Raw genomic sequence first — 25404 nt, 5'->3', positions numbered from 1 at the left:
AAAACCTAAATAGTTTTAAGGCTTTTAACCCTTTTGAGTAAAAATAATGTAATCCCCTTAAGCAGGATTACCGTTCTGCAGTCAATCTTTGTTTGCTGCTAAGTGGTAATAGTTATTGTTTGGGCTTTGTTACCCTGCTTGAGTCAACACCTGTAAGGACTGGTTAGTTTAAGTCTGGTTTAGGAATCGAATCAAGTTAACTGAATTAAAGAGACCATTTACACTAAGTTTTTATCATATTTGATTTTTTGTGTGTCCATTTTTTTTCTTTGGGTCAACAAATTATTCCTCAACTAAATTAAAATTTTGGGCAACAATTTGTTGACACTTAAGCTGTCATCTTGCAATCCATGTTCTGATCATAAATCTTGGAATTATGATTTTGTTGTACCTTAATCTGTTTGCCTAATCTTCCTCTTCTTTTTTGAAGACAGACTGACATGACATGACATCTGGAGGAGTGGAAAGATGGTTTTAAGATTTATGTAAGATGGTTAAGAGCCAGCAGCGACTGACTGATGCACTTGAGAGTGAGAGGAGACGGTGCGCGGCTGCACAATCTAAACCCCTAAATCCAGCGAGGCCAAATCGAAAAGGACGTCCTCTCTCTGACGTGCAGCACGAGCAGGGGGTCGCGCAGGGGGCGCTACTTTAAAAAGCCCCTTCTGAAGATGCTCCATAAGCACAGGGCAGGACGGATGTATCGGGTGTTCTCCATCATCCCCCAGGCTGTAATTTGAAATCTACAACTTTATCAAACACGATAAAACCCCCGCACATTCATTTGGACAGAAGTTGTTGTGATTTTTTGATTTTTTTTTACCATCTTTTTATTCTTTCTTTTTTCTTTTTTTTTTTACTTCAACGACAAATGTGGCTTCTTGGATCAACCTCCCAAGTCATGATGATGGATGAGCGCCTGTCTGCTTCCGCAGGTTCGCTCCAGAGTCACGGGAACAACCCGTCCACGGTCCACAGCATCGAGGCTATACTGGGAGTTAAAGAGGACACCATCTTCCACAAGTCAGCCTCAGCCTACAGCATGAGCGGAAAAGTTCTGCAGCTCAAAGATGCGGAGCGCAACGGGAACGTGATCACGGCTTCAGTGAAGAAAAGTCTGTACTCGGACAGTTTTGACAGTAAGTGGATCCAGCGCGTTTCTCCAAATGGCACAATCGGGAGATCCAAGTGTGCGCGTAAAAGTTTGGATCTGTTGAATTAAAAAAAAAAACCAACAACTTTATTTTACGTCGCGCGTATTCTAATATTTGTTTCTTTTTTACTCTGGGGTTGTTTATTATCATTATTATTATTATTAATATTATTATTATTATTATTATTATTATTATAAACGTCATCATTATTAGTAGTAGTAGAATTCTTGAGCTACAAGATTTAGAATAGAAAAATAATTGATCAGCATCACTGATTAAATGTACAGTTGGTTTATACAGTTGATATAAGGCTGAGCAGTAATTCAATAACAATTTATATTGCGATATTTTTTTATATCAATATAAAAATGTTCAACAGTTTTTTTCTGGACTCAAACAATCTTAAATTATATGACATTTTATTGACATCAAGTTGATCAGTGATTTTATTTATTTATTTATTTATTAATCATGACAATGCTTTGGGGCCACTTGTTTCAACCCTATATAATAGCATACAAGTAAACGTATGTAATGTATATTGTTTCATATTATGAATATTTGACTTTCACTTTCTTTCCCTCCACAGGTGAGTGTTGTGCCGGCGGCGCCGCTGACGCGTCAGTGTGCCCGGACTCGCCGGACAGAGACGACGGCAAACTGTCCGACGACGAAAACCCCAAAAAGAAACACCGACGGAACCGAACCACGTTTACCACCTTCCAACTGCACGAGCTGGAAAGAGCGTTCGAGAAGTCCCACTATCCGGACGTGTACAGCAGGGAGGAGCTGGCGATGAAAGTCAATCTACCGGAGGTCCGAGTGCAGGTAGAGTACCAGAAAATAAAAGCATAATATGTATATATTATTATAGTTATTTTCATCTCGTTTTTTGTCATTGTGCATTTTTTTTGTCTTGTTTTTGACTTTTAAAAAAATCTAATTAAGAAAATGTCATTAACTGGCATTAATTACACTTATTTTGGAGTCACAAATACATAAAGTTAATAAATTTCAGTGTGTCATCATTGATTGTATAACACAACTTAACTCATCTCTGGACTTATATTTTACTAGTTGTAAATTCTATATTATCATTTACATAATATATATTCTATTGGTTCAGGTTACATTGTTTTAAACTTGTTTTTGTGTGTTAATCTTTGATGAGCTGCAGCTTCCAGTTGCCTTTACTGGGATAAATGAAGTTGTTTTGATTTGAAGTATGTCTTACTCAATTATTCATCGATTGACAAAATTAATCATCAACTATTTTGATAATAGGTTTGAGGGTATTTTGATGATAAAACAGCTTTTCTGATTTTTCAGCTCCTTAAATGTGAATATTTTTCTGGTGTCTTTGCTCAAAAAATGAGAACATCATCACTTCCAGGTTTTTTTTTAAAAAAAGGGCATTTTATGCACCTAACAATTACTCAATTGAGAAAATAATCGTCAGACTAACCGATTTTGAAAATAATCATTAGTTGCAGCTCGAAGTTTGAAGTAAAATAAAACTGAACACCTGCCACTTTCTTCTCTTCTACCAGGTGTGGTTCCAAAACCGACGGGCCAAGTGGCGTCGGCAGGAGAAGCTGGAGGTGAGTTCCATCAAGCTCCAGGACACCTCATCCTCTCTGCTCTCGTTGAGCCGCTCTCCCACTAGCACGCTGAGCTCTGGTCTGCAGTTGGACCCCTGGCTCTCCACTCCCATCACCAGCTCCACTTCCCTGCAGTCCCTCCCGGGATTCATCAGCAGCTCTCAGGGTCTCCCGGGAGCCTACACCCCTTCCCCTCCGTCCTCCATGCCCTCATTGCCAGCCTCCTTTCTCAGCTGCCCAGCTCTGGGACAGAGTCCTCACCTGCCCCACATCAGCTCTATGTGCCCCACACCGCCTGCATACCAGTGCTCTGCTGATCCAAGGAACTCTAGTATTGCCTCACTGAGGATGAAGGCGAAGGAGCACATCCAGTCTATTGGGAAGACGTGGTGATGCTGCGGACGTCAGAAATGGACATTACTGCTTCTTTTGGAAAACTGACTTCCTCTTCCTGATGACAGGGTTTTTATGAAAAGTGAGGAGCACAGTTTCCATCTAGGATTACAGACATTGTTGACCCTCTGAAAAGTTTTGACACATAATGAAGTTACTGTACAACTTACAATTCCTAATGTGTTTTTCCTTCTCCTTTATCTTCTCTGCAACCGACACCACTGTTAACCTTTTGTGTTTATTCAGACCAGCTTTGTTCTCACCTGCTGTTTAGTTGCCAATATATGACAAATACAGAATTACAGATTCCATTTTTACCAGTGTGTATTTATTCCACTGTCGTAAAAATGGAGCACTTCTCAATCTCCACATGTTGTTTATAATCATTAACACTTTATCAGATGTGAACACTTTCTTTATATAATAAACACTTTTTATATAAAACCAAAAAAAGAGAGAGTACTATTTGAACCACGCAGATTTGTCAGTAAAGTCCTTTAATGATTAAGACTCACTAGTAAGTATATAAAAGAGTGGCACTTATGACCTGGAGTGATTTGTGGACATCATTAATTGCACTATATGTATAAGACGGAATATGTACAAACTCAACAGAGATGAATAAGGTAAATAACATTAAAAACAAATTGTAGGGAAAAAAGCCTTTTGACAAGAGTGAATATGTGGAGAAGTTTGTCGGGGGGGGTGGCTGCAGGCTTTCAAAGGCTTTTCTGCAGTTGTATGTATTTGAATTAAGGCAGCATTACTGAACACAAAGGGTGTGTTTTGAAGAAATGGCATCAACTCTCAGGCCACTAATTTCATATTCATTCACTCTTGGTATTAGGCAGATAATTATGGGGGGTGAAAGTGTATCACCGAATATGACAGAAGACTGTCATTTGGCCTAAAAGAAAGATGTCTGTCTTTAAAGAGTGTTTCTTTATTCTGGACAGAAAAATCCATTCAAATGTTGTAGTGATTTGTATTCCCTTGAATCGGTGGTAAACCCCCACCTCTTTCAAAAATGTATATTTTGTGCCATCTGGTGGTACAAGCCAGTTACTGCACTGGTAGAGTGACCAGAGCCACAGCTGCTGTGTAAAATTATCATGAAGCAATGCCAGTGCAGATATCACACACATTACATTTATACAGGCCAGTCAGCAATCCAACATGATCGTCATAATCAGAACGTTGAAATGAATGATTAAATAAACTTCATTTTCTTACAACAGAAAAAACATTTCAGTATGGATTACAGGGCAAGGGTTTAGTGGAGTAGATGTTTCTTCAAACATGATCCATCTTGCCTTCAAGTGGAGTCATTGCCTCGCAGTCTCAGAGCCAGAAGGAGCAGTTCTGACACCTATTACAGACATTGGGAAAGAGCACAATAATTTATACTGGTAAATGGATATAAGCAGGTAAGATCTAAAGACTGACCTCTTTGAGATATTTGTTCTCTTTTCTCCAGCTGCTGTCCAGGTGCAGCAGCCTGTCTGCAGGTTGTGGCTTCTGCTTTTGGTTCCTTTGTTGCATCAGAGCCTTCATCAGTGGCTCATATTGACCCAGCTCTGTGTCGGAGGGTGTGAGGTAGTCACTGTCACGGTTCATTTCCTGCAGCTCAGACAGGCTCTTCTTTCCCATTAAATGACCTGGAGCGTTGGACAGAGATGCATGAAGATTGATCAGTTACACTCTGATTAACTGCAGATAAGTTTACCACAACTATCAGTCAGAAAAACTGCAATAATAATAACAATAATAATTTCATTACGCATGTATGGATGTGCTGGGTTCAGTATATTGTTCTGAATCAAACATTATAGGGGTTAATTTGCTATTTAGCTTTAATTTGAGTATTTATGCATCTTTGTGTAATAAAACAACCATTAAAATACTTTAAATCAACAAATATTTTCGATCTGATGTGAAAGTTTCCCTTACCTACTGCCCAGTGATTGCCTCGTGGGTAGATTTTTCCAACGATAGCTGCAGCTGGACTTTGTGAACAGTTCAACACGCAGATACATGAAGCCAGCAGAATAAGAAGTGGCCACACTGGTCTGGAAGTTAATGGAAGGCGAAAGGACCCTTCGCCCATGTTATCAGGAGACGAATGTCGGATCTAAAACAGCAGGTTTATGAAATAGTCAAGTCCTAAAAGTTGCTCCAGTTGTAAACAAGCTCGATCTAACTTTAAATCTCCAACATAGTGAGCGAGTGTGAGTCGATGCTGCAGAGACGGAGAAAATAAGGACCAATCCCCGGAGCCTTTGATGCCAACGACAAAATGCTGAAAGTTAAAGTGGCCCCTCGTCCCTGACACAGCTGTGCGTCAGCGGCGCTTTTAAGTACCATGAGGAAAAAAGACGATGACAAATGATCATCTATAAAGCCTGTAATTATTAGGCCATTGCTTAATGTTTGCCCAAGGATTGTCACCGTCATTTCACGATGATGGACAGGGACTTATGAGTAATGGCTTCCGTCACAACGCGCGTGTGCGCAGAGGGGGAAACTGCAGCCACTGTGGGGGGAAAAAGTTTGAAGATGTCCACAGTAGTGGCATGCACAGTGCAAAACAGGCCTCCCCACATAATAATAAGAATAACAACAATAATGATAATAATAATAACAATAATGATAACAATAATAAGAAAAAGTTCAAATTCAAAAATTCAAATAATTTTTTTCCATTACTGTTATAAACATGTATATACAGATATATATAACATGTATATACATATATATATATATATATATATATATATATATATATATATATACATACATATACATATACATAATGTATAGAGTGTCTTCTCTCCTTTTTTTCAGCACAAGGTATAGGCACTCTGATGAAATTCACCAACTATATGAGCACACCTGAGCAAAACAGTACTCAAACTTTTAAAAATTGAAATTTGGAAATTTGGAAATGTCACAGTTCAAAGTCTGCCTGGCTACTCCTGGTTAAAAAAAATCAGCAACGCCTAAGAAGACGAAAAAAAAACACATTTGTAAAGCCTGAAGATGTGACCTGTACGCACGCCTCCAGGATGTCCATATAAGGAGTTGCATATAATTCCCACAGCAATTTACCAGCAATGACATAAAGGGCAATTTCCCTGCTTTTTTATAGAAACTGAAACTGTATTGTATTCAGCATCAGATCAGATGAGATCAGCGAGTATATACTTGTGATTGTGAGGTGTCTATGTAATGCATAGTCTATGGAGAAAACATTTCTGTGTCACTGAACACATTTGGCCAGAAATGTATGTATCAAGTTATGACATATTTATAGTTTGGTATAGCGACATTGTCACATTAACCAATGGCTCAGGAACTTATTTTTCGAAATTTTTTCAGCTAATTATTAGATATGAATTTAGAAATATGTTTCGCATGGAATGCCTATCCGTAATTCTTACACACTGGACCTTTAATAGGCCTACACGACATGTATAAAATAAAATTGGTCTCATGGAAATGACAATTCACACATTTAATTGAGAATTTATGCTATTTTATACAACAAATAAAATAAAATATAAAATTAGAGGGGAAAAAATGCCTTCAACTGATCCAAGGGCATTACATGCAGGTGCTTGAGAACCACCTGGGGTCTATCTATGTCTATCTATGTGTTGTGTAAGTTTTATTATATTGACAATTAAGCAGACATTTTAGTGTAATAGTTAATCATCTTAAACATTTTGTTTGTTTTTTGGCTGACCTCTTGCATTTAAAACCCCCTCTCTTCAGACACCGAGGGTAACTCGAGTGACATCACTGGCTCCCCTGGAGCCATAAACAACTTTTGTGGCAAGTAGTAAAACAAACTTTACACATGCAATGTAATAAAAATTGTAATGATGTAATAAAACAGTATAAATATTGTACTAAAATAAAATAAAACTCCACAAAACCTGTAACTACACTAACAGACATCTAAGAAATGTCAAAACTGCTAAATGTTAGTATGCGATTTTGGCAAAGTATATTCTCACAAAAGAAAAATCAGTGCTTGAGTGTGTGAATACATCATTACAACTAAAATAAAAATTTAAATGTTGTGTGAGTCATCATTTCAATAGATAATAACTAAGTATAGTTGACAAGTGAAGTTGACAGTGTTTCTGGTTCTTTCTAAAAAAAAAATGTTACTTTAGAAATGCACTTATATATAAATGAAAACGTGTTCACGATCACGTCAAACAGGATGATGAATATTTTCGCCGCATACAACACCTATTGTGCACTTTTTCCAAATATTTGACCACACAGCATGTGAGACCTCATGCACCATCTACATCATTTATCGGTACAGCTTATTACAGTGTACCGAACCCTCCGGAAAGGTCAACAGTATCCACCTGTGCAACTGTGTGAAATTCTCGTACTTGACTGATCCCTTTCATGACAGTATTGACATACAGATCGCCGCAGGGAAAGAATAGATGTGGACTGATTAGGTGTCTTTGTGCGTTTGCAGGTTAAGTAACATTTTGCATTGAATAGGTTGAGAGGTCCTCAGGGTATTGTCACGTCACAGCCTCACACACATCCCAGCAGGAAATTAAAGAGTATCTTTGGCTCATAATGTATCACATCCTCATACAAGATTAACCTTAACAAAACAGGATGAGTCCTATTTGATCAAACATGCATGTACATAGTGACCTGTCATAGGGCAAAAGGTGACCCTGGACAGGTCACTAGTTCAAACAACCATTCACTCTCACAATCATTTAGAGCAGAGGTCTTCAACAGGGGGTGTGTGACACCTAGGGGGTCCGCAGAGGTACTGCAGGGGGTCTGTCCTGTGTCAACAATTTGAATGGCTCCGAAGGATAACAGATATCTTTATGCACGGCAGTGGCACTCTTCGCTATCGTTCATTTTCAATTCCACATTCCTGTTTAAAATAAAAACGTCAATTTGAAAAGCTTGTATGCATGATTAACGAGGTATGTTTATAAATGGCAGTGGCACGGCCACCATACTCATTGTTCCTTCAAAAAATAAATATGAACCTGTATATTATTATTATTATTTCAATAGCTTAGTATTGAATGCACAATAATAGCGAGGTACATTTATACATGGCACTATAGGACAAGTTTAATATTAACCCTCTAACACGGAGCGCATCGCAGACGACACGTTTGCGCAAGCGCACTCTGCATTACCGCAATTACGCAACGGTTTGTGCTCTCAGAAAAAATCCAGCGGTTTCTGAACGCTGAGAAGTTGCACGTCAAAGTCAACATGTGGTTATTGTTATTTAAGTGTTTCAATATACTTTTCGTTTTTCTTAATTTTAAATTGTAAATACACCATTTTAACATGCAGTTAATTGTAACTGCCAGATATTGAAGGTTATACTGGAGAAATGGACAAAACCACTTACTCACAGGACATTTTTTGGCCCGAAATATCAGCAACAACAAATTAATAAATAAAGAAACAAACAAATAAATAAGTGTCTTATTGATCAGGCGGAGCAACATGGAATATTTACACAAGTTTCTCATCTCATCTCAATTTTATAAGAAGATTATGGGCAACGCGTCGGTACAAATCTTCAAAATCCTCTAAGTCATTTGTGGAGACTAAAGACACCAGGTGGCACTATAGGTGGACTTTAAGGAAGATGACCATGATAAACCATGAAACAATCACACGTATTACCATTAACAGATTGAATTAAGATTTTGTTAGTAAATATGGATTAGTGTAATTTATTTACCATGTGTCCTCAGGCTAAAACATCTTTCTATGAGTGAACTGTGACTGGACCTGTCGGTTTCCTGTGCACACATTTCTATTCATTCTCTCCAAATGAGAGTCTTATGATGGATACGCTGAGTGCCTTAAATGTGGTGTCATGACTCTGAAGACACGACATGAATAAATAAAAATGAGCCAATTACTTTCAGCAAGGCGATGTCAAAAAACTGTCATTTATGCTATTATAAGGTCTCTGCTTTTAGTCACATTGCTGATATCATCACCTGCTGTTCAGTCAGGCGCCTCGGATTCTCTATTTCCATGTTGTTTTATGAATAGACTTTGAGAAATCAACACAGAGCAAACACATTATAATGAAGGACAGGGTTAGCGCCTTCTTTGTCATCTCACATGCACGTGATGTCATTTTATGTTCTTGTTTAGAGGAAACTAAGTGGGCATCAGTGTGATTGACAGCTGGTATCGTCCAATGAGCCCATGAAGGGCTTTGTATACAAGGAGGAGGAGCTTAAAGTCAACTCTAAAGAGCCAGTGTAGGTGCAGCTAAGACTGGACTCATATGCTCTCTCTTCCTAGTCGTGGTTAATAAATGAGCAGCACAGTTTTGGTCTACTAAAAGACCAAGTAAATATTATGCTACAGCAGAGGCCAAAAGCATTTAATCAAGCTCTTATATTCCTGCAAATTTTCATTTCTTCATCTCTATTTCCTCCACCTCCCTCTGTCTGCGTCTCCATCTCTCCATCCCTCTCTCTCTCCTATGTCTCAGCTGCTGCTGCTGCTGCTGCTGCTGCTCCAGAGCCAGAGAGGAGAGTCCTTCCCTGCACAGACGGAGACAAAAGGCCCGATTTGCCTGCTGAACACTGCCCCCTTTCTCCAGCCATCCTTTCATGCACAGTCATGGTGGTGATGGTGGTGACGGGGGCTTCACGGCAAAGCAAGGCCCGGACTGGGACTAAAATCTAGGACTGACCTAGTGAAGGAGAGTGGGAGGAGGGGAGGAGGAGGAGGAGGAGGAGAGTGGGGGCTGGAATAATTGGGTTTGTTTGAAGGCAGGTGCTGAGGCCTCTACAGGAAGACCTTTTTTTTCCTTGAATATCCCTGAGTGGAAAAAAAAATCTACCAAGGGTATGCCATATTTACCTCTCTCTCTCTCTCTCTCTCTCTCCACATATATATATATGTATATATGTATATATATATATATATATATATATATATATATATATAAATATATATACATATATACATGTAATGTTTATGTGCGTCCCTTTGGTGGCATATATTGGAAAGCATGCATTTGAAGGAAAACCTGGGAGTGAGTGAGATGCACGAGAGGCTGGTGTGAACCCATGTGTATGTTGGGCTTTTAGATTCCTTGGGGGCAGTAGAGAACAGGCCAAGGTTGTGAACTGAGCTTCTACTCACAAAATGGTTGCCTATACTCTTTTTTTCCCCCATTCGCAGTTAATGAAGTTGCTGTCACCATTTGCCATCATTTTGCAATTAATTTAACTGCATTTTCTTTCCATTCTTACCCCGTGATTTTGTTTGTATGTGTATTTGCTCGTGTCCGAACGTACAAACATGTTTTAGGGATATATAATGAAGAAGCAGATGGAGATGCCAGCTACTACAGGGAATCTCTTCAAACCATGTATCCAATCTATGATTCACAAAATATTTCTAACAATATACAGGTAGTTTGGTAAAAAAAATTAATAATGGTGCAATCTTTCTTGGGAAATGGTAACAGTGCTTCTGCGTGTGTTTCTGAGGCCATATTGCAGCACGGCGCTTTTATATGCAGTGTGAGTGGGAAACCAGCCGAAACCAGTTTGAGGCTGAGGGTTGACAGAGGAACAATGCCATCTCTGTGCTCCACTGTGGGATAGCGATAGCCTGGGCTACTCCATGGTCGCCCTTCATATTTCAGCCACTGATGACCACGGCACAGGTACAGACCGGGCTGCTGCAGCTCACCACTGGCTCGATGTTGGCGTGCAGCACGGCTCACAGCAAGGGGAGCAGGGAGGGCCGCTTACAGCCTGCCTCTGTATGCACACGCTTGCACACACACACACACACACACACACACACACACACACAGGAGCATGATCCATCTGTTTTGTATATCTGTGTGCTGCTAGTGGTGCAGAGTGAGTGAGGAGGATCATTACCAGGACCACCACCACTCACCAGATCCATGGATATAGCATGACCCTCTGTGCTGGGCCTCATGCTAATTAGAAAGAAACAGGAACTGTGTTTTCCCTAAAGAGTGGATGGTGATTTAATTTGGGTTAGAATAGTTGTGACTGTGTATGTTGCAGGATGGAAGGAAGAAACAAAAGGTTTGGCTAGTGCCTGGAGAGCGACGGAGGCAAGAGGGTGAGGAGCGGCTGTTATTTTACATTCATTTATCTGAGTTTGTAAATTTGTAAATGTCTTTTACAGTGTTTGGAGCAGAGTGCATGTGTATTAAACTGTTGTTCTGTGTTGTGTTTTCATGTGTCTGTTTAATCCATCATGGCAGTTGCTCGCTGTTCTTTCCATGAGGCCTTTCTCTCACCCTGCTGCAGCTTCTCACAGCTCAGCAGCCATTTCGTCACCTCAATGCATTTCTCACCTCTCTGTCTCTACATAACATTTATCTCTCCTTTCCTTATTAGTGAACCTCCCTTATCATTTAGATCGAAAACCGTTGCATTTTGAAACAAAGGAAAATGCTGACCATGGAGCAGTGCAGCTCATTGATCATGCCATTTGTCCCCAACACCAAATTATTTTAAAAGCCAGGGCATTTTGCTGACTAATCCAAACACGTTCTACACTAGTTTTATTTACAAATGTATACACTGACAACATTCAATCTTTCATTACACAAAAGATTCAGTATCGTCTTATAAAAAGCCTCTTCTTCAGTCACTGCGTTCCTATTTACATTTCACACTGTCCTCCATATATCTTATGAAGAGAAACTCTCGTAATCAATTATATTTGAATTATAGCAACACATACGTGTAATGATTTAAGAGTGAATATCTTTTTCTCTTCAAGGACAAATGTGGTAGATCTGCATTAGATCTAAATGTAATATACTGTACTGCGACCACGAGCCTTGTTATTTTGTGATCTTTGGCATTTAGGTTGGAATGATGTGAGATATTCATTTTCAAAGTTTAAAAGTGTTAATCTGTACTGAGACAGTGATGTAATCCTATATCCATAACCACACAAAATAACCTCCTCACTATGACTTCTATTGCCTATTAGTAGTCTATTACAAAAATTGAATTCAGCACAGAGTTTAACTTAAAACCTGCAAGCCCAACTCTTTCATTTACAGCAGTTCTCTTCTGAAACAAAACCAGTTGCCTTTGAAAACAGTAAATAACGCAAACTAAACCCATAACCCAGTAAACCAGTTCATAGAAAGTTTGTTGGATTATTTTTCAACTGGCAACAGTGTCCTTTCCACTTGCCAAATGGTCCATGAAATACAGATTTGTTCCGTATTGAACGGATACGGAACGCACTTTGTTCCTTATTTTGAGATATTTGTGATCGAGTCAGTGCAAAACAAGAACCTCTGACGGTAATCCATCGTGGCGAGATGAGAAGGTAAACTGGCAAAAATACATGAGTGGGAAAAAATAACATTTGTGGGTGGAATGCTTGAGAGACAACAACTACAGGGCAAATTGCAGGCAGAGGGAGTCTTTTCAAAGTTGAATATAATATTAAACTTTCAAATTTCTTATGTCTTTTGTTTTTATTTTTTGTCTTGAAATTATTCCGTGTTTTGACATCATTCCTGTTTGCACTGTTATTTGTATTAAACATGTTTGCACTACTGAAAAATATGGTTTTCTTTATTTTCTTCTTGAAATGCAGTTTAAGTTACAGTAGCCAGTAGCTTAGAATAGACCTTTATTACAGCAGAGATTTTTTGATATGAATTAGGACAACCAGAGGTTTTGCCATTAACATCAGGGTCCTGCTCCTGTTCAAGTGTAAGAGTAGGCCACATTAAATACTTGAGACTTAAGTTTTTGGAACATGTTTTTGTCCTTAAGAAATGATTATTTTACGATCAAAAACATGTTCCATTATTTTCTGGATTCAGTTCAATTCAATTCAGTTGTATTTGTATAGCACCAAATAACATACTGTATATTATCTCAAGGCAGTGCACGTAGTAAGGCAGGAACCTTGCCTTAATATTGTAAAGAGAAGGAAACCCAACAGTAAACACAATAAGCAAGCACAAAAACCAAAACAAAACACCTTACAGGCTGTGTTGTATGGATTGTGTACACTGGCACACCATGTGGTGACAAATAAAACTGCAAAACACAAGATTTACCGTGTTATGTTTATGCTCTTTGTCCTGGAGCAAAAACACAACTCTTCCAGACACAGTGCAATTTCATTTGTAAATATGACAAAAAAATATCACTCACTCCTGCTCAGCATCACAGTTTATTAATTCATCAAGCAACACGTTGGTTCCTCTCGTGTGTTGCTGAAATAGAACAGAAATTGTATAATTATTAGTTTTTATTTCATAACATACAGTGCGATAACCCTGGTCAAAGCATTTTTGAAAACATGACATAAAACAGAAACAGAGACTGTGGAAAACCTGAATAGGATGCCGTTTACTGTTTGTTAGTGTTTGCTCACCTTAAGGCCCAGGGAAAGACACCATTACTGGATCTGGTGGTGCCGGTTTCAAAGGAACTGTAAGGCTTGACGTGTAGGGTTGGCGCAGTTTTCTGGAGAGCTGGCAGCAAGAGAGCACTTCCAGGGAGGGTGGAGGTAACATTTCCTGGTGTGTAGGCAAACTGATGTGGGCAAAAAAAATGAGGCTAAAAATGAAGTTGTCTTATGTCACAATTGTATTATTAAATATATAAATTGAAACAAAACCTCACAACTTAAAGTGTTCAATTAAAGACCACTTTCATGAAATCACATGAACACAATACACCATTTTTTAACGATAAAGTGAATACTGTCAGTCATAATAGAAAAATATGACTCCTCACATCATGACCATTGTTACCTTTCGCTCTTTTGCTTGTTGCATGGATAGATCATAATTACCATAATCATAGTCATCATCATTTATCGCCAATCATGTCAGTGCTGGCAGGAGAAGACCTTACATATTGAATATATTCTAGTAAGTATTGCTTGTAATGCTGCATGAATTGCACAGAAAATAGGTCTATTACTCTCTGACCAAGCTTTAAAAAAAACTGTCACAAGTACAATGACTACACATAGCATTTTGCTTCTAATATAATGTAAAAGTATACACGGCTGACTTTACAAAATATGTTGACATCGATAGCCAATAGTCTTCTGTCTATTACATTTTACCATTGATTAACACATTATTTAGCTTTAAATGATGATCTGCAGAGATGTTTGCCATGACATATAGTACATTCAACCTGACGAGAATTAATACATAGCATTTGATTATCTAATTATAAAATTGACAAGCGAAGGGGTAAAAAAAAGCTTCAACACCAAAACACAAGGAATCGTCTGTATTGTAAATTGTGTCAGTTTACTGTTACAGGAGTAATAGTACTTTACAGTGATTACATTAAATTATGTTTCCTTCTCTCTACATTATTCATTTGTATCACAATCCCTGTATGACTGAATGTATTCATTCCAAAATGTCACATTTTGGAATGATGTTACTAGTCGCTCTTTTACCCACATTCCCCAGGTGATCTCCACATCAGAACAGGAGCAGGACCATGGGAGATATGAAGACACCAGACTTTGATGACCTGCTGGCGGCCTTTGACATCCCTGACATGGTGGACCCAAAAGCTGCGATTGACTCTGAGCATCATGACATCCACGATGGACAGCTCAAGCAATCCAGTGGGGTCACTACAAATGAAGATAAGGGCCACAGCCCATCAACAGGGCATGACATTGGAATTAGTGTAATTGTCAAGAATACCAGAAACACAGACATCCCTGAGCATGGTGCAACCAAATCTGTGAGGGATGGATATATCCGATCCCATCCTCAACCCCTTTCTGTTGGAACTTGCAATGGACTTCATAATGGCCTCCTGAAAGGTACACCACCAAGTACTTCTTACAACAAGAAACGATGGAAGGCTTCCAGGGAGGAAGGACAGCCACATAACAACCAAGCATCTGCATGCAATCAGTTCAGCCTCATCTCCAGTACTGAAGAGTTTGAGAATGATAAAATTGAGATGGATGACCCTATGTATGGTCAGGTTGGTCACTCAGACTTAATGTCCACTACTAAAAGAGACCATCAGAGTCACAAATCTTCTGTATCAGTGGACAGTATGTCTAAGACCATGGAAAAAATAGACACAAATCCTGATCAAAACAATAGTAATGGAGGCACACTTGGGGGATCAAAGTCTAAAAAATCCTCTGATACAGGTTTATCCAAGGTGGAACATAAGGACTTAAAGCCTCACAGTGAGGAGTGCCACAAGGCAAAACCTTCATCTTGTATTACAGCAATTACAGCCCTCAGTGCTGAAAAGGCCAAAACTACAGCTGTGGATGTTTTGGATTCTCCTATAACACGGAAAGAATCCAACAAGGCCAATGAACATCACAAAGCTCCACAGAAACCACAGGAATGTGAGTCAGCCCTAGAATTTGCAACAAGACTGCTAACAAGACAACAACACAGCACCTTCAGTGTCACTAATGACAGCGGCAGCAAAGAGTCCCCTTCCTCAAGCACTGACACAGCTCCAGTCATCCCAAAGGTTCGGATCAAAACAATCAAGACCTCATCTGGACAGATCAAGCACACTGTCACCAGAGTCCTACCAGAGTTTGACCCTGAAGATCTGAAAAAAGGAGATAATAGTCCATCTCTCATCACAACAACCAAGGCCGTTTTCTCATCCCCCACAAGATCCTCTTTGCCTACCACAATGGTAACCACAACTGGAGGGCCTTCAATTGAAATAACCAAGCAAATGACTATTAAACCTATAGCAACAGCTTTCTTGCCTGTCTCTGCAGTGAAGACAGCAGGTTCACAAGTCATCAACCTTAAGCTGGCTAACAACACCACAGTCAAAGCAACAGTCATCCCTGCTGCATCAGTGCAAGGTGCCAGCAGTGTCATCTTGAAAGCTACTAATGTCATCCAGCAACAGACTGCCATGTTACCTGCCTCCAGCCTGACCAGTGCCAGTCTTGTGCCAAAAACAGTCCATCATCGTGAAGTCAACCTTCTGCCTCAGTCTGAATCTCCTGCTATGTGCGATCTCCAACCAGCCCTGTTTTCCTCCAAACACAGCAATCAACAACCACAATGTGTTAAGCGCCAGACAGGTCTCACTGGTCAGGGCTCAAAGAATGTCTCTAGGGTTCAAGTGTTCACTAGCTCTCAAAGTTCTGTAGTGGAAGCCTTTAATCAAGTCCTAAGTAGCTTAAACCCTGTTCCTGTGTACATCCCCAACCTCTCCCCACCAACTTCAGCCTGCATCTCTCTACCCTTGCATGGTTACAAGTGCCTGGAGTGTGGGGATTCATTCGCTCTTGAGAGGAGCCTAACGCAGCACTATGAACGTCGTAGTGTACAGATAGAAGTCACCTGCAACCACTGTGCCAAAAACCTAGTGTTTTATAACAAATGCAGACTCTTGTCTCATGCCAGGGGCCACAAGGACAAAGGGGTTGTCATGCAGTGCTCGCATCTAATTCTAAAACCCATCTCTGCAGCACAGATGAGCACATTGTCAACAAGCCCAGCCAGTGTCACTAGTACCACCTCAAATCCCCAAATGCAAGCAACCACAAGTCCAGTCATAGAGAAAGGTACCGTTAGTGTGTCCCCAACTGCAGTGATTTCAGCTTCATGTAAAGCTCCTCTTGTGGCAGCAATGCCCTTGGACAATGGCGCATCAAAGCTCTGCAAACAGAGTCTTAAGTGCTCGGAGTGTAATGAAATGTTTCATGATGACGGCTCATTGGCCATGCACTATCAACAGGTGTCCAAGAGTGGCCAGGTGTGTATATGTTTTCATGGTTTCAACTGTATCGTGAAATTGTTCAGTTCAGTTTTTAATGTCACTCGTGTTACCAGTTTTTTATTTTTGAAACGTCATATGGTTTTGAAACATTTGCTGCCACTGAACATTGTTTTATCGGGACCTTTTCTTGTGTAATGTAAAGATCTCTGGATTATTCAATATTGTGGGACACAACATGTATTTGCACAAGTAGACACAATCAGAAACACAATTGGTGCATTTACATGCATGTTGAAAGTCTGATTCTAGTCGGACTAGGACAATCATTTGGTTTTCTTAATGTCAAACGTTAAAATCGAGCTACTCTTAGTTGGACTAACATATCTGGATAAAGTGATTCACAGTCCGATTACTTGTGCATGTATACGCTTAGTCCAACTGGAGTCAGACTTGGAGTTCTGCGCATGCAGCAAAATTCGGTCTTTGACCTGGAAGTAGGAAATGAGGCACTAGCTTACAGCGCCAGGCCTTAGCTCAATTAAACTATGCATGTAAACGTAATGTTTGAGGTAAGGTAACCCTCCAGTCAATTCAAAGACATTTAAACTTTTTCTCTCTTCTGTACCTACAGAAAACATGCACCATATGCCAAATGCTTTTACCAAATCAGTGCAGTTTTCTGTCACACCAGCGAATCCATCAGCACAAATCTCCATACATCTGTCCTGAGTGTGGTGCCAGCTGCAGATCTGCCCACTTCCAGTCACATGTCACAAGGAACTGCCTACACTGCACTCGAAGAGTCGGCTACCGGTCAGTCTGACTTTAGTAAAATAATATTATGCATTTCAGTTTTGATAGTTTAAGTTTTTTGTTTTTTTAATTCCTTAACCATAATTTTCTAATCTTAAGATTAGGTTTTTAGGTTGGAGAAATTTTTAAATTCTACATATCACATATTCTATGTAAATTAGTATTTCCATAAATATATATATGTCAAGCTAAAGCAGACAACTGAAACTGCAATCGCCTTGCTTTCATGACACCATTTTTTTCTCAAGTGGGACATCATTTTTGTGGATAAATTGTGACTCAGACATTTGCATTTGTTTTGTATTACTAAAATGAGGGTAGTATTTTTGAAAAGTTGTACTTCCCAACCGCAGTTGCCCCTGAGTTGAGAAATATCTTCATTCTTTTCTTTGTTACTTGGTCCTGTAAGCGTAACTGTTAGCAAAGATGGCAGACACTGTTTACATTCTGGGAATAAGGTCCCGTCCGAGTGGGCCTAAAAAGTGCAGAATTAGCGTTGCAGTCTCAAGCCTCGGACCAAGTGTCACTGGTGGGCACTTAACAAAAAAAAGAATGAAGATATTTCTCGACTCAGGGGAAACTGAGGTTGGGAAGCACAATTTTTCAAAAATACTACCCCGATTCTAGTAACACAAAGCTAAATGCAAATCGGTGAAGTACTCCTTTAAAGTCTAATTTAGTTTGTATAAGTATTAAGTTTGTATAACCGGTCTAATTTCTCTCGCTCTGCCTCCACCATCCCCAACCCAGCTGTTTCCATTGTAGTGTGATCTTTGCCGATGATGCAACCCTCAAGTCCCACATCCAGAATACTCACTGTGAGATCTTCTACAAATGTCCTCTGTGCCCTATGGCCTTCAAGTCTGCACCTGGCACACATTCCCACGCATATACACAGCATCCAGGAGTGAAAGCAGGAGAGCCCAAGTAGGTCTGCATGCTGTATCTGCAATATGTACAGCACATACAGAACTATGCAAGTGTCAGTTTTGTTAGTGTGAACTTCGCTTACACTAAAACAACAGCACAAGCCTAATTAATGTTAGCGGTAAACCCTTTGTTTGTCCTTAATTTTTTAAAGTTTTTTTTCATGATTAAAACAAGATTTCTGGTTGTTTAAGCTTCTTAAACGTGAATATTTTCTTCATTTCTTTGCTCTGGGGAACAAAGAACATCGTCTCCAGGTTTGATTAACACCGATCAACATTTTTTAAGGTTTTCTGATATTTTATGGACCAAACGATTCATCAATTAATCGACAGATTAATCAATTATGGCAATAATCATTAGTTGCAGCTTTACGCAAAACCTTGCTTTGAAGTATTGTGATGATGGTGTTTGTTCATAAAAGAGACCTTGATGTTCTTCATAGAATGGTAATTATTTCTCCTCAAAAAATCTAAATGGCATTCAGTGCTACAGTGGTCAAAAACTGACATCCTAACATACAAGTTTACATTAAATACCTGAGAATTCCTTATTTCACAGTAACACACCACAGTACAGTTGGCTTAGCCCTGTATGCAAAGGTATCGAAAACACTAAGCTGAAGCACAGGTGAAAGTAATGAGGGCCGTATGTAATCACACTGGTGGGCGTGGAATCATGACAGGAAGTGAATTGATCTGTAATGAGAGAAGGTCAGATTTCAAAATAAAACATCTGCTGCGATATAAGAAGGAACACTTTTGGTAAATAAAAAACAAACTGAAATGCCTCACAATAGTAAGTAACTAGTGTCTTCAAAAAACAAATAAAATGAACTTGACAGTGTAAATGGTTTAACACACACAACAAACACAATTCACAATCTGCAATTTTACACTCACAAGTTTCTGATTGTGAAAATAAGAATTTAGAGGATAACAATACTAGAATATGGAGCTGTTGAGGAGTGCCAACAGTGGGCAGAGGACATTACACAGCATTGCAATGGTGAATCTGTTCCCCAAATGGCCTGAGTGAAATCTATTTACATTTACAGCTGAAACTATTGATGAATCAGTTTTAAGCTTTTTTTTCATGATTAAATTTTAAGCTTCTTAAATGTTAATATTTTCTTAATTTCTTGCTCTGGATATCAAAGAAATCATTAAAAGTTAATCATTTTGCTTTGTGGGCAAAACAAGACATTTTAGAACAACATCATCATCATCATCATTTCCAGGTTTTACAAACACCGATCCACTTTTAAGGTTTTCTTTGAGAAAACAATTGACAGATTAATCGATTATGAAAATAATCGTTAGTTGCAGCTCTATTTACATTGAAAAAGTACCAAAACATCAATCAAAAACGTCACAAATGTAGTTGGGATGAACTCAAAATGTCCAGCGCTTATTTACCTTCAAAAGTGCTGGCAATGTCCACCTGAGAACACTCCACGTGTGCAATCCCCATCGTCTCTCATGAAATCATTACCCAAAAGTCCTTGCGCCCTCAGGGGATTAACATAGCGCAAAAGTGCCCTCTAGTGGTATTAATAAAAAATGTTTTCCCACCGGCCACACAGGAATAAATAAACATTTTAGTCAAAACAATAAACATTAAGGCAAACTCATAGCTGAATGTAGATTCACATTAAAACTGAGTTATCAGTAACTCCACTACTCATTTCACTCACTTTGTTCAGTGACTGTCAGTCAACTTCTTGCAGTGCAAAGAAATGAATGATTTTGTTGTGTCGTTTTCCTTTAGGGTGATATATAAGTGTTCCATGTGTGAAACCGTGTTCACGCTGCAGTCCCTGCTCTACACACACTTCGACCAGCATGTCATCAATCACAAAGTTTCAGTCTTCAGGTGCCCTGATTGCTCCATGCACTACACACAGAAGCAACTGATGTTGGACCATATCAAGGTAGGCATTAAAAAAAAAGTGATTATCATTACCCTTCTGAAAGTATTCTCTTAGTATGAAATTTAACTTCATGCTGTATCAGACAATAATATAAATGACATACATACATACAGTATACATACAACATTTGTGTTTCATCCAGACTATTCATGGAACCCTGAAGACCACTGAGGATCCACCAAACTTGGGCATTAATCTTCCTCTCAGTGTCAAGCCAACTAATTCCAACAGTACCAACTGCCCCAGTAATAATAACAAGGATGACGTAGAAAATGTCAACAGTAAGAAGAAAGGAGAAAAAAAGGGTTTACCTTCACCACAGAAAAATAACAACAGTAGGGGATCAGCAGACCTGAAGAACTCAGGATACACATGTGGAGACTGCAGTGCTCCCTTCACTGCCCGTGAGGTCTTTGTGGCTCATGTGAGACGTGAACATGGCAAGGTGAATATCTGACCGTTTAAGTTCAGGTTCAAGATACCATATGATTGGATACACAAATGAAAGAATCCACCTCATTAATGATGTTTCATTTCTCATTCTCATGCTCACGTTGCAGATCTTGAAGAAGCATCCATGTCGACAGTGTGACAAGTCCTTCAGCTCCTCCCACAGTCTTTGCCGACATAACCGTCTTAAGCATGAAGGGTTGCAGAAGGTCAACGATTGCCTGTGAGTGCAGCGACAGTACTCATTGTTGATGTCAGAGGCACATGAGATGGACGAGTAGAAAAGGAGGACATGAGACATTCAGTATATTTCCATGCTGTTTAATTTGGCAAGCATCCAAGCACGAGAGCATAATATACAAAAGCATGAAAGCATGCAATATACAAAAAATAGACCGTTTTGAAACTTTGAACGGTGACATACTTCTAAATTTCACAAATTCAACCCAATTTGAAATATTTTAAGTACTTTTTGCTCAGGTGTGTTTATATATTTGATGTTTTTATTTTATTTATTATCAGATTGTCTAGGTTGTGCTGAAAAAAAGGATATAAGACACTCTACGTCTTATAGCCTCTGTATATGCTGCACGTTTAAACATAGTAATGGCAAAAAGCAGCCTAAATTCTCTGAGTTCTAGGGTTAAAAGTCCAGTTTTGAACGACTAGCACAATCATTTAGTTTATAGTTATTTCCAACATCACGTACAACAACAACATACTGAATTGATTTTGTTGTGCTTTGACAGGCACTGTCCAACTCTCAGTCAGCCATTCACTAAAAGAGTTCTGCTAGAGCAGCACGTTCAGCCGATGCATGGCGTCAAAGAACCAGAGGGGAAGAACGTGGAAGTTTTACATCACAAGAAAACGGTACTCTGTTTGCAGACATACTGCACAGCCATTTGGGGGAGTCCTCCTTTTGAATTCAGTTTACCTCGCAAGATTATGATTTTCCTGTCAATCCTAATCTACTCTCTCAATCACCTCTACAGTCCCCCAGCCCCAAAAGGAAGCCAGAGGAGGATGAAGGGTCTCCCAGTATAAACTCCAGGGCTTCAGACTCACAGCCACTGAAGAGACTCAAGGTAAATATCCTCAAAGTTCACAAGTGTGCACTCTGCGGTTTCACCACTGAGGATATTAGCACTTTCCAAAAACACATCCCCCTGCACAAGTCCAATGGTTCATCCGACCAGTGTCAGGAGTGTGGCCTGTGCTACACATCCCATTGCTCACTGGCCCGGCACCTCTTCATCGTCCATCGGCTGAAGGAGCCTCACGGCCTTGCCAGATACAATGGACGGGGCAAGGAGGAGGAGGAGGAGGAGTATGGTGATGAGAGTCAGAGAGAGAACCAGCTGGGCGTCATGGATGAGAAATGCAAATGCAAAGTGTGTGGAAAGACGTTTGAAACAGAGGCAAACTTGAATACTCACATGAGGACACATGGGATGGCATTCATCAAATCCAAGAGACTGATCACAGCTGAGAAGTGAAAACTCACAGCACTGGTGTTATAAATGTATATACTGTACATTATACACCTTGTATAGACATTAAAAAAGAAAGAAAGAAAGAACTATGGAATGTATTCATGCAATATGGGATTAATCCTCATACAGTAGCAGCGTTGCAAATGCTGCTAATGTCTAATGAATGTCTGGTTAAAAATAATTTTTAAATTAGATAGATTCAGGCCTTCAGTTTCAACTTATAGGTTGACCATTCATGTATTCTTTATGTTTTTGTCTTGTTTGTTTTTTATTTCATAATTACAGAAATACTTTTATCTAAGGCTTTCTTGGCTTCTACAGCTAAACTGTGACCCTGGTCTCCTTCTCATACTCTCAAGCCTACCCTAAGATGCTTCACCGTATAACCCCATGGAGTTATCATACACTTACAACAAAAAACTATATTAAAAAGAATTCAAAATAATGCTTTTGGGTTTTAAAGACAAATACATGGGCCAAATATGACTTTGTTTTGAAACTGATCTTTCACACCTGTAACATACTGGCAGCTCATTTAGATTTAAAAAAATATATATATATTTATCTGGATATTTGTTTGATATATAAAAAGAAACTATTTCTTTACCGTATAACACATTTGTCACGGTGGAATAATGAAAATGAACTTCCAATAATCCTGATTTTCATACCTATCAATAGCAAGAGGTTTTGTCTTTTTGTTACTTTTTTCTAAATTTATTTAAAAAAACAAATAAGTCATAATGAATATTCTTGACAGTAATTCTTTTGACAAAAATATAAACACATCCTATAATGTCTGTGGTCTTTTTTAACCAGTGCATGTAAACAAAATTTACCAATAAAAAACATAGCAATTGTACTTTATTGCCAAACACCGCTACACATGTGCAGGACTTCATCTTAGATAGCTCAGTATTTATTTCTCCTCAAGGTAATAATTGGCACTGTTAATTCATTTACAAATTGAGAGATTCTCTCTTTAGTTTTCACTGACTCAATTTGAACCTAAAAACTGTGGGTTGAAAGGTCTCTGATCAAATAAAGAGCTCAACAATCTAATGCTAGTATTTGTGTTATTATTATGTTTTATTTTATAATTAGACTCATAATTAGGGAAAATGAGTCTCGTCATTCATTTGCGGCGTGTTCCCTTGACACACCTGCTGCAGACTTTGAATAAGCATTCCTCAGCTTACACAAACAACACGTGGTCGTGACGCACACTTCTTTCATGCGCAGCACTATTCTCCCCCCGGTTCTGTCCCAGGACTATAAGGAGGGAGGGTAGACTGCACAACGACATGGTGTAAAAATATATCTTGCTTTGGTAAGATGATACGTCTCTCCATGACTACATGGGTCCACGGGGGGCCTCTGCAAAGCCACAACACAAAACAACATGCTCAACATGATGTAACGAATCAGACTGTAAAACATTTAGCAATGAAGGTTTTTTTTCGATGCTGTTTGAGAAGGACAAGGCCTTTCTTTTCCACATTAAACACATGTTTTGTGTGTTCCATTTGCATGCTGATAATCGCTGCAAGCTTTGACATCGATACTATAATTTCAGTGGTGTGTGACCTCAAGCGCTGCTGTTCATGACAAATGAAACCCTGTGTAGTGTGTCAGTGGGCACGTGTGTACGTCAAATGTGAAGACAAGCGAACAAATATTACCTCACACGTTGTTCTGCCAGAGCACTTGTGGGACTGTCAGTGTTCCCAGAGAAGATGTCGTGAAAATAAAGATATTCAGTGTATTTCCGTTCTATAGCGCCTCATTGTTGTATTGGAGGGTCTCTCTTTAGCTGTAAAATGTCCTATTCCTCTCACCTGATAAAATAACAACTTTCTTACTGTCTTACTTTCTCAAGAAACAATCCGACTGATAATTATGATTTTGGATCGAGGTCCGGTGAGCACGGTGTCTCCGACGCCGGCAGTACACATACTGAGGCCCCCAGTGCCTTACAGCATATGGATTCATATCCCCTCCACAAAAGCAGCGATTTCCTCCAAGTCCACCTGGTTCTTTCTGTGGAAAAGATGCATTTTCTTGCATATACTTTCTGATCCTTATACTTATGGCAATGTGCTGTTGATGTGCCAAAAGATTATTAAGTCTATTATCTTCCTGTTTGTGAAACCTATTCTAAAGTACAATTCCACAAAATGCTCCACGGCCCTCATTTTAACAACTCTCCTCTTCTAAAACAACAGGTTAGAATATTAAAACTTTATTCTCATAAGTGTAGGACTTTAATCTTGTAAATTTACAACTTTATTCTCATAAATAAAGACTTTATTCTCGAAGTCTGTAAAAAAAATGAAACATTTCTCCATGTGGCCCTAATACACCATCATAGAACTGTGACGTATTTCCAAATTTCACAAATCAATCAGATCTTAAAGATTTGTTGTACTGTTTGGCCAGGTGTGTTTATATAGTTGAATAGTGAAAATGAAAAAAAAAAACGATAATTTCATCAGATAGCCTATGGGTTGTGCTGAAACGTAGTAATGAAAAAAAGCTGCCTAAATAAATACAGTCATCTAAGGGTTAAATAAGGGGAGGAGATGCCATTGTATTTTTATACAGTATTGATTTTAAACAACAACACTGCTGTCCTACACAGCTGTGGCATTCATGCGTTCAATTCAGTGTTTTTACCATATTTATTTATTTACTTACTTGGTAAAGACTGAACATTAAAAACATTAAACATAAAAAATGTCTAACTGAAAAGCCTTATTTGAGCCATAATTATTCCTCAGAATATTCTGGTCATTCTTAACAGCCACTGGATCATTTCTGTTCCACCAAAAACATTTTCACCAAACACATTCTGTGGAG

General features: G+C 39.0%; 3 protein-coding genes across 5 annotated transcripts; 2 read left to right on the top strand and 1 right to left on the bottom strand.

Annotated features, from left to right (window-relative positions):
* Positions 1-265: 265 nt before the first annotated feature.
* rx3 (retinal homeobox gene 3) lies at positions 266-3459 on the top strand. The gene is made up of 3 exons (XM_044012615.1): positions 266-1139; positions 1744-1982; positions 2705-3459. The coding sequence occupies exons 1-3, from the start codon at positions 872-874 to the stop codon at positions 3146-3148; spliced, it is 951 nt and encodes a 316-aa protein (XP_043868550.1). The 5' UTR covers positions 266-871; the 3' UTR covers positions 3149-3459.
* Positions 3460-4169: 710 nt separating this feature from the next.
* Positions 4170-18620, bottom strand: LOC122758430 (gastrin-releasing peptide). 2 transcript variants are annotated; one of them, XM_044012616.1, is made up of 6 exons: positions 18557-18620; positions 13601-13761; positions 13378-13439; positions 5099-5279; positions 4595-4806; positions 4170-4517 (listed from the first exon to the last, which is right to left on the bottom strand). In XM_044012616.1, the coding sequence occupies exons 4-6, from the start codon at positions 5253-5255 to the stop codon at positions 4464-4466; spliced, it is 423 nt and encodes a 140-aa protein (XP_043868551.1). In that variant the 5' UTR covers positions 5256-5279; positions 13378-13439; positions 13601-13761; positions 18557-18620; the 3' UTR covers positions 4170-4463. The 2 variants fall into 2 exon arrangements, with proteins under 2 accessions (XP_043868551.1, XP_043868552.1); XM_044012617.1 differs by lacking the exon at positions 18557-18620 and adding an exon at positions 14655-14907.
* Positions 10159-23607, top strand: znf532 (zinc finger protein 532). Of its 2 annotated transcripts, XM_044012613.1 has the most exons (9): positions 10159-11302; positions 14664-16962; positions 17558-17739; positions 18490-18666; positions 20437-20599; positions 20742-21044; positions 21160-21272; positions 21799-21922; positions 22045-23607. In XM_044012613.1, exons 2-9 carry the CDS (start codon positions 14695-14697, stop codon positions 22546-22548), a joined length of 3834 nt encoding a protein of 1277 aa, XP_043868548.1. In that variant the 5' UTR covers positions 10159-11302; positions 14664-14694; the 3' UTR covers positions 22549-23607. The 2 variants fall into 2 exon arrangements, with proteins under 2 accessions (XP_043868548.1, XP_043868549.1); XM_044012614.1 differs by lacking the exon at positions 10159-11302 and having other exon boundaries at positions 14003-16962.
* The last annotated feature ends 1797 nt before the right edge of the window (positions 23608-25404 follow it).

Source organism: Solea senegalensis, linkage group LG21 (assembly GCF_019176455.1).
Source record: "Solea senegalensis isolate Sse05_10M linkage group LG21, IFAPA_SoseM_1, whole genome shotgun sequence".
Lineage (NCBI taxonomy): Eukaryota > Metazoa > Chordata > Actinopteri > Pleuronectiformes > Soleidae > Solea > Solea senegalensis.
This window is presented reverse-complemented; position numbering and strand designations above follow the sequence as displayed.